The following is a 9514-nucleotide window of genomic DNA, read 5'->3' as shown; positions in this document are numbered from 1 at the left end:
TAATTCTTATACATAAAGTTCCAAACCAAACATTTCGGTACACAAAATCTGAAACTCGACCCACTATCAGTACACGACGTCAATTTTTGACACAAAATGTCCATTATGCCCTCAGTTCTTCTTTTTTTTTAATAATTTTTTTTTCTGTTATTTTTTTTTTCCTTCGTTTTTATCTCTTTCTTCCTTCTTCCGGGCTAACTCCCTCGCTTCCAACGCCACCTTCCTCACCTCCACGCTCACTCCCTCGCTTCCAACGCCGCCCTTGCCCTCCAATTGAACGCCCATTCCTCCACTCGAGAACAGGTTTTGCTCTAAATTTAGTAGCTGGATTTTTGAATTTGATTGTGATTCTTGTGTACAACTCTGAATTGTTGCATATCTTGTTCAAAGTTTGGATCTTTCTTATCTGGGCGTGTTGCTTTTAATTCGAATTAGGAGGTTTCTCTATCTGGGTCTTTGATTTTGAAGCAGGAGTTAGATTTTCCCATTGTTTTTTTTTTTTCTCTCTCTCTCTCACTTCTTCTCACTCTAAAAACTCTCACACTCTTTCTCTCTCTACTCTCTCTCTCTCTCTACGAGACAAATTATGGTGTAGCTGTGGCTATTGCAAATTGTGTTAAAGTTCAGGGATTTTTCCTTGTTTTTGGTCCTGGTTGAGTTTCATGGTTGTAGGTTATCAGTGCCTTTTTATGTTTCCTTTGTTGATATAGTTCCTGTTTGTACTTGTGGACAGGTCCAGTTGAGAGAGGTGACATTGCAGGAGAAAAATGTTGCATATGAAAAGGCTATATCAAACTGTGAAAGTAAAATACAGGAGAAGATTGAGGAAGCGGAGTTACTTAGGAGGAAGTTAGAGGTGAGATTTATGGTCCTACAGCTTATATTTGTAACTCAGCCAATATTTAGTCATGTGAAAAGTTCCCATGATGCTTGGAACTGTGTATCTGATTGGTGTGCCTTCTTCTAGTGATTGTAATTTGTAATTCAGAAGTTTAGACTTGAAAAGAAATATGTCTTATAATGTTGAGGATATGCGTTGTAGTTAAGTTTTAAGCCAATTTGTTGAAATTGATGAATATTGTTATCAGGAATTAGAGGACACTGAAAAGAATTTGAGAGATGAGCTGGAAAATGCACAAACAGCATTAGATACCAGTCGATCTCGCGGATCAGATGAAGCTGTTGGCAACTCCAAAACATCAGTTGAAACTGGAGATGACATGGAATCATCAATGAAAGCTATACTAGACAAGTTAGAGGAGAGGAAAAGAGAATTGGTTCATTGCTCTTTCTTTTGATCTTCAAATTTTCTCACATCTTGTTCTTTTTTCAGAGTGCGTGTGCACTTGTGTTATCTTATTTTGGTGGCTGAGAAGTTAATAGAGGTGGGTGAGCTCAGGCTCCTTCTCACATGAAAACAGAGGTGGGTTTCGTGGAGCCGGAAGAAGGAAGAAGAAAGAGATAAAAACGAAGGAAAAAAAAAATAACAGAAAAAAAAAATTATTAAAAAAAAAAGAACTGAGGGCATAATGGACATTTTGGTGTCAAAAATTGACGTCGTGTACTGATAGTGGGTCGAGTTTCAGATTTCGTGTACCGAAATGTTTGGTTAGGAACTTTATGTATAAGAATTATTAGTGGCCTTTACTTGGTGTACTGTTTGTGAAATTTTCCATTTTATTTATGTTTAGGTTTCTTCTTAATTTCAGTTTTGTTTATAATAAGTCCCTACCAAGTTATTATAGGGAGAGTCGGGTTGAATGCATGTGTGTGCACTCAAAGTGCCTTGTTTGTCTTGGAGAGGAGGCAATTCATCGTCCAATGGACGCAACTTCCTAGTGGCAGGATGAAACGATGTGTGCCGGAGGTTGTTCTGGTCGGCAGCATAATAGGAAAGCAGGTTTAATTGATTTATGGCTTTGTATGAGCTTTGTTTTTCCGGTATGTCACCGTTGTGAAGCAAATGGAGCTGCCCAGATGTCTAGTATGACAATCCTTGCTAGTTCGTGCATATTTGAATACATAAGATTAGTGGACACTACACCAATTTTTCAATCAGACGACAGTTTTTCACTGTTGTCTGATTATAGGCATTGCTGTTGTCTATCTCAATGCCGTCTGATACATAATCAGACAATACCAGAAAACTGTCGTCTGATAAAGTTTAGTACAACAGCAGTTACTATCATGTCTGTTGTCTGAATACCACGAAGAACAACAGCAGCTTATATACTTACTGTTGTCTGATAAAGTTTAGTACAACAGTAGCTACTATCATGTCTGTTGTCTGAATACCACGAAGAACAACAGCAGCTTATATACTTACTGTTGTCTGAAGGCTGTGCCAGACAACAGGGGCTTATATGCTTGCTGTTGTCTGAAGGCTTGATCAGACAATATGTACTTGCAAATCCCATTGTCTATCTATTATTGATACTATAGATTTCTAAAAAAAAACCATTGTTTGTTGATTTGCTGGACAATGGCTTTCTCGTTCTTTTAGTTCTTAAAGTATTATAGTTAGATGACTCATACAACAGTTTTTGTTAGACATTTTATGATGATCAATTATTGAACAATAGTTTTTAGTTGGAATAGAATGGTCCGAGAGACATTCAAAAGACCTACATTCTGCATATATGGGATCCAAATGACAACCCAAAACACATTTATTTATGTAAATATTTGATACATTCATCCATATATCCAACAAAGTCAATCTATCCCAACATTAACCCCCACGATACTTGTCCATAAATGTGATGCACATTAACCTTGCCTAAACCTCACAAATATGTGAAAACAATGCACCGTCAGCTTTAAGTACTTCCTTTTGTTTACCCTCGGTAAGAACCTGCATATAATAATGTACAGATGAGTGAATACATTATATATTAGTATTATATATCTTAAGAAGTTGTAAAGAGATTGTAGAAATATTAGAGATAAAGGCGTTCAATTAATCAAATGCAAATTAGAGTTCTTACAAGAATTTACTCCGTTCTACCTGCTAAGATCTTAGCAAAGCATAAGTTTATGGAATATAGATCTAACACTTCGAGACAACTGAAACAAAAAGCATACCTTGAATGTAGATCAATAGGTCCTTATCGATCTGCTTTCAGTTTTGCTAGCTGAGCATGATTTTATATCTACTGTCCAATCTGCCATTCATATATACATGCTGCAAGTAACCCATGATTATTGAAGCATCAGAAAGACAAAAGGAAAAAAAAAAAAAAAACAGATATATATGGATCCACAAATATATATGGATCGACAACAAAGCAAAGCATACCTTGAATATGGATCAACAGGTCCTTATCGATCTGCTTTCAGTTCTACCCCTATGAGTTGTCTTTCTACACAAATCAAAAGTAAATATATTTAAAAGAAGAATTTTAATACACAGAAGGCATGAACTTATAAACACAGTTAGTACAACAACAACAACAACAACCAACATCTATTAGAGATTCAACAAACAAATGGATATGATATTACAGATTATAAGATTCATATGGTATTGCATGATTTTGGTAATTGCAATTGCTATATGAGAATTCAGCAATAAAAAGAACACAGTTTGCATGCCATCTGACCATAATTGAGCACAGTTGTCTAGACAACTTCCCTTCTTAGTGGTTTATCTTACTAAATCCAACAAAAGTAACTCATAGCACATAACCTAAGCCAAAGAGCCTAATTAAAAAACCACAAAAAAAAAAAAAACAAACAAACAGGAAGAAAGAAGAAGAATGGGAGCTAGATTCATCACCATGTCAGTTTATGCTCTTCCTTCTTGCCTTCAATTTCTTGGTCCCTTCGTCTCCCTAATCTGCAGAACCAATTAGTTCCTACGTATATAGTGAACATAACATTTATTTTATTTTAGTGATAACAAAAAAATTGACAAAGAAAAATTAGAAAGATGGACAGACTCTAGAAATCAGGTAATAACCTTTGTTCAATTATATGCTCCTTAATTCCTCACAGCTTCGAGCAATTCTTCCTTAATTGCTAATGCATCATAAATTTAGTGCAATCGAAAACTACAAACCAACTGAATCACTGATCAAGCATGTAATGGCATACCTAATATGGACTTCAATTCCAATTTCACCAAACAAACTAATATCCTTACTTCCAATTGTTGCTGGTAACTGTAAAAAGAGGGGCTAGGTTAAGGCCTATGCTGGAATCAATAGCTGCATTAAGATGAAGGTACTGCACATCTAGCTGCAATCACATAAAGAAACGGATTCAAGACTTTTACCGGAAACAATCAATATGACATAAACATTCATATTTCACCATCAGAATTGTGGACCCAAACCCATGCTCTGAAACTTACTCTTAACAATTAGATCCAGTTCTTGAAGCTTGAAATTTAAGGGAGTCTGTAACCTGTACATACATGGTTAAAACATATTTTGTAGTCATGTAATGTAATAGCCTTCACACACAAACCCCAAAACAATTCGTTCCTTTAGGAATAACACAACTAAAGCACAATTTAGAACACAAACACAAATATTCCTTAAAAGAACGCTCAAGTGGATTCGCCTACTACTTGAGCAAAACAAAGCCCAAAGATAAATAAATGTAATGCACATGTTCCATAAGTAAAAGAATTTATTCATTTGAAACTAACTGTAAATAAACGAACCAAAATTGTGAATATACATACTTGAAATCAATTACCCAAGGATCACAGCAAACTTCTGAATTACCCAAGGATCACAGCAAACTTCACAATTACTCTTGAAAAAAAAAAAAAAAACCAAGTGAATATGAGATTGTGAAGGCATATGAACAGCCAATTAGTTTTGAATAGAGATGAACTGAACTAACCGTTCAAGTATTAAACGTAATCCAATGACAGGTTTCACCCATGTCAATAACCCGTGGATTGGATTATAGAAAACCCGAAAAGATAACCAATTGAATCTGAAAATCAATGAAAAATGAAATTTGAAAATTACCCAATGGGAATTATCAAGTTTGCAAATTGTCAGCCGATTTGTTTCTTTCTCTTTCCCCTCCTTCTGGGTTTGATTCTGCTCTGTTCTATTTTCTGTGTTTGTTTTCTACGTTCGCAATAACCGTGAATTGGAAGAGGAATGAGTATTGATGCAGATCGTGCCCGGGCAATTCCATTTGCATAATCCATTTATACTCCAATCAATTCCCACGTCGTCCTGAGCCTCCGTCTGTGTTGAGATCGTGCCCGGGCAGTTCTCCTCTAATCTGGAGATCGTGTGCAACTGCGTTTTTTTTTTTTTTTTTTTTCTAATTTCTTCTTTCTGGCTTTCTGCCGCAGAATCCTTTTGCCTTACTAATCTGGAGCAGGGTGAATGAGTCGGAGCAGAGCTTGGGCAACCCAAAAAAAAACAGATCTAACACTTCGCACTTCAAGCCTATTTGCCTGAAATCTCTTAACAACCTACTGGGACATGATATCGAAAAGGATTTCAGGATTCACACTAATTTTTCTTCTCTTTTCTCAAGGTTTCCCCATCATCCATACAATCTTGGTTTCTTTTCGGCACCCTCATACACCTAACTCCGGATTATATTTTAGCAAATAATAAACCAGATTGCAAAGATAGGCTTAATCATTGACAAAATCAATCACCAAATGGAAAGGCATAAACCTTGAACACCAAATGGAAACACATACATAAGTGTTCAACTGCCTCACGAAACTGGAGAAGTTATTGTGCTTGAAGTACTTGGGCAAAAGGTCCAGGACGAACTCCGGCGGGTTCCAGACCATGAAGCTGTTGTTGATGGAGGTTAAGTTTGAGAGGATCTACCTTCAAACTGCTTCGTGGTCTGAGAGCGGGACTGAGGGAATGCTGAGGGCGGGACTGAGGGATGAGAGAGAGAGAGAGTGATTTTCAGCTGGAGGCGGGAGTGGGTGTTTTGCTCGATGGAATGGAGAGGGAAAGAGTTGAAAGTGTTAGAGTGTTAAAGTGTTAAAGTATAAGTCAAACCCTAACTAAAGTCAGCTATTGATTGTATCGAAAAAAAAAAATCTAAAACTCAGACGACATCAAATAAGGTGCATTGTCTGAAACTCATGTGACAACAGACAAATTAAAAACCATTGTCTGAACCACTTAAATCACACAACATCTTTCAGTAGCCATTGACTTACGAGATATCAGACAACAGACACCTAATAACAGTTGTGTGACTGAAAATAATCAGACAACAACAAAAATCAACCATTGTATAAATGAATCTTGGACAACATCACATAATAACTGTTGTCTGAATTAATTCATTCAGACAACATCAAAAAAATCAACCATTGTCTGAAATGCTATTGCACAAGAGCCACGAAAAAACTGTTGTCTAATTCGAAAACTTAGACGACATAATATTTCTTGCTGTCGTCTGATTAAATCAGACGACAGTTAAAATGTTTGTTGTCGTCTTATATGTGTTGTCTGATTCTGAAATTGGTGTAGTGGGAGGCTCCTGTTATTATTCAGGATGTTCTCTCATTGCTAATTGTTCAGGGTTTAGGCTTTACATCTCCCCCATTGTATTCAGTAGTTTCATTAATGAAGGCTTGAGGGTAACTGCACCAGCCCTTATTTCAAAAAAAAAAATTCAATTTTTCTTTTCTTTTCTTAATAGTGTTTTAAAATTAGCCCTTAGATGAACACAACTTATCGAAGTATATAATATTTTCTTATTAGACTGAAACTGAGCTCACACTAATGCTACTACATCAATTAGATGTATCTGGTCGGTAGTATATATACCTCCATCCTCAAATTTTGTGAAAATGTTCCTCCGGCAACCGCTTGTTATGAATATTGCAAAACAAATCCAACTTTGAGTTGACATTTGTCAACACGTACATTACCAACTATTGACATCCATAATTTCCTTTCCTAATATAGCTACGATTTCTGAAGCAAGAAACAAACAAACTCCTCCAATAAAAGGATGAAGGTTTTCGTAAGTATATTTAAGTGTGCGGCTATAGAAATCTAGCTCTAAATATTAATCATCTGTAAATAGTAATCATTTCCATTTCACCAACAAAATCTCACAATTTCAGTGGAGCTCTCCAATCCGTTCTTCTCCACTATAAATACTTCACCCCCTCCAATGATAATGAATCCAATCGAGATCTACAAGAGTTTCCAACCTCTCCCGCATAAAGGAAAACAATGGTCACCAAACTCATCATCTCACTTCTCCTCCTCCAACTCTCCACCACCGCTTTTTGCGATGCCGGCAGCCAAAATGTTAGTTTTGTCCCCCCCCCCCCCCCCCCTCTCTCATGAAAAATAATGGAATCAATCTTCTTATTTATACTAACCTTTGAATTTGTATAACTTAGGCCGGCCCCATATTATTTTGTGTTGCGAGAGGAGGAACTAGCGAACAAAGTTTGTCAGCAAACATAGACTACGCTTGTAACCAGGCCAGCGTAAATTGTCAGCCTATACAACCAGGTGGTGCTTGTTTTACCAACGATCTCAAAACCCGGGCATCCTTCGCAATGAATGCGTACTACAACCTTTACAGCTCACTAGGTGGCACCTGCGATTTCTCTGGTTCCGGACAAGTCATAAACTTTGACCCAAGTGCGTCAACAGGTTCACAATCTCTTTATATTTTGATAATTTCTGTAGACTAACTAAGTTCTGGTTTCTTATTTTTCAGGCAACGGCTCGTGCCAGTTTAGTAGTGGAAGTAAAGCTGCACCAATTAATACGCCGGGTAGTTCTGCCACACCTACACCTATACCCAAAACACCAAAACCTTCACCAGGAGGAGACAATGGTCCAGGCTTCAAGTGGTGCATAGCAAAACCCCATGCTGATATTCAAGGTTTGCAGAAAAGCTTAGACTGGTTGTGCGGCATGATAGAATGCCAAGCCATACAACCAGGTGGTGCTTGCTATGACGAATCTGTCAGGTCCCGAGCATCCTTTGCTATGAATTCTTACTATCAGACAAAGGGTCGTAACGACTACAACTGTGATTTCTCTGGAACTGGACTCATCACCACTGTCGACCCAAGTACGCTAAAATGCCCACTCTCTTTCTTAATTTCCTTTTTCTCTCTGGTTGCTAAAATGGCCGGGTTTAATGTGATACCTTGATTACTACATCATTCGTTAATGTCTGCGCTAGAGAGATCTAGAACAATTATGGCAAAGTCCCATATACCAGGAGAAAGAAAATAGAAGTTTCGATTTACTAAATTCAAGTTTCTTTCTTTTTTTTGTTTTGTTTTTCAGGTCACGGTCAGTGTCGCTATCTTCTATAATAGTGGATGAGGAAAAAGGCAAAGAAATCATGTTGTGCATTTACTAGCTTCTTTTGTACATGTTCTTTTAAATTATGGTACGTAGGAAAGAAACAAAAGATAGAGCTATATACCGATCGATCTAGAGTCAGTGTGAGCACTTTCCTAGCCTGTTCTACGTAGTTGTTTGAAATAAACTTAATAAAGACAGATAGAGGGAAAATGACCCTAGTGGTCTCCCCGTTTTCGAAGCCACGGCTCATATACTTTGTTGATTGTAATTCTTATGCAAAATATCTAGGTATTGGATTGGCATGAAGAGAATGAGAGCTGAATGATTGTGTTTTCATTAATCGTAGAGTACTGGATATATAACACAGTGCTCATCTAATAGAATCCAAGTCTTCTCCAGAGCATGTGAGGTAACTATAGATTACAAAGATCAATAATGAAATATAAAGATACATATCAACTAGCCTCATCACTGCGAGCTTGTTGAGTGACGGTAGTTAAAGGACTCTGGAGTGCAAATCGTATGTCTAACAATTAATAGCAGTTTATATATAATTCCTGTTGAATATCACTCTATTACAATCTCGATCATTGATCATCTACATCATATAAACAAGGAACCCCACATACATATGTGTATATAGAAAGCCGACACACTGGATCCCAGGACAGATTAAGCCGTAGAAGCTATAGCAACTCCTTGCACTTCCCCGGTGTTTTAAACCACTCTCTTCTTAGCAAGAAACGATGGCAGAGGAAGCGAACTTGGAGGCGGGGAGGCGCTAGAGGTGCACGACCCCGCGTAGAACCTGAGTTCTTGAACTTTCTGTGATGGGCGTTTCTTTTTAGGAGCCGGTGATGGCTGATGCGGAGCTGCAGGTTTGGTCAGTCCCTCACCGCGCTTCAAGATTTTGACCTGACCACTCAGCTGGTTATTGGCCACATGAATTTTCTGGACATCGGATCTTGCCGGCAGAGAGTTGGTGTTGTTTGACCGGCTTGACTTCCGCTTCTTTTGACAGCTGGGCTGGGCACGGATGGCCTGGTTAGGGTTAGGCTTATGGTTAGGTTTAGGGTTAGGGTTAGGGTTAGGGTTAGGGTTAGGTGGATATTTTATCAAAGGAGGGAGTGGAGCTTGTCGTGAGGTGAGAGGGTTTCTGAGGCAATCTTGCGGACTGAGAACTTGAAGAACCATCTTAGATCAAAGAAAATGGAAACTTG

The 9514-nt window shown here is 37.8% G+C and overlaps 1 protein-coding gene and 1 long non-coding RNA gene across 4 annotated transcripts; one reads left to right on the top strand and one right to left on the bottom strand.

Moving 5' to 3' along the window:
- Nucleotides 1-2730: 2730 nt before the first annotated feature.
- LOC133713553 (uncharacterized) lies at nucleotides 2731-5655 on the bottom strand. Of its 3 annotated transcripts, none has more exons than XR_009848082.1 (7): nucleotides 4986-5655; nucleotides 4691-4763; nucleotides 4277-4407; nucleotides 3779-4163; nucleotides 3299-3362; nucleotides 3085-3164; nucleotides 2731-2854 (listed from the first exon to the last, which is right to left on the bottom strand). It is a non-coding gene; the product is annotated as an uncharacterized LOC133713553 (long non-coding RNA). The 3 variants fall into 3 exon arrangements; XR_009848084.1 differs by having other exon boundaries at nucleotides 3085-3184; nucleotides 3779-4239; nucleotides 4355-4407; XR_009848083.1 differs by having other exon boundaries at nucleotides 3779-4239; nucleotides 4355-4407.
- A 1492-nt stretch (nucleotides 5656-7147) lies between these two features.
- Nucleotides 7148-8532, top strand: LOC133717875 (PLASMODESMATA CALLOSE-BINDING PROTEIN 1-like). The gene is made up of 4 exons (XM_062144623.1): nucleotides 7148-7271; nucleotides 7367-7613; nucleotides 7693-8052; nucleotides 8274-8532. Exons 1-4 carry the CDS (start codon nucleotides 7194-7196, stop codon nucleotides 8300-8302), a joined length of 714 nt encoding a protein of 237 aa, XP_062000607.1. The 5' UTR covers nucleotides 7148-7193; the 3' UTR covers nucleotides 8303-8532.
- The last annotated feature ends 982 nt before the right edge of the window (nucleotides 8533-9514 follow it).

Source organism: Rosa rugosa, chromosome 6 (genome assembly GCF_958449725.1).
Source record: "Rosa rugosa chromosome 6, drRosRugo1.1, whole genome shotgun sequence".
NCBI classification, from domain to species: domain Eukaryota; kingdom Viridiplantae; phylum Streptophyta; class Magnoliopsida; order Rosales; family Rosaceae; genus Rosa; species Rosa rugosa.
Note: the sequence above shows the minus strand (reverse complement) of the source record. Positions and strands in the feature narration are given on the sequence as shown.

Coding starts and splice junctions, on each gene's coding strand:
- LOC133717875 (XM_062144623.1), top strand. CDS start 7,194: ATGGTCACCAAACTCATCATCTCACTTCTCCTCCTCCAACTCTCCACC. Junction 7,272..7,366: donor GCGATGCCGGCAGCCAAAAT/GTTAGTTTTGTC, acceptor TGTATAACTTAG/GCCGGCCCCATATTATTTTG. Junction 7,614..7,692: donor AGTCATAAACTTTGACCCAA/GTGCGTCAACAG, acceptor CTTATTTTTCAG/GCAACGGCTCGTGCCAGTTT.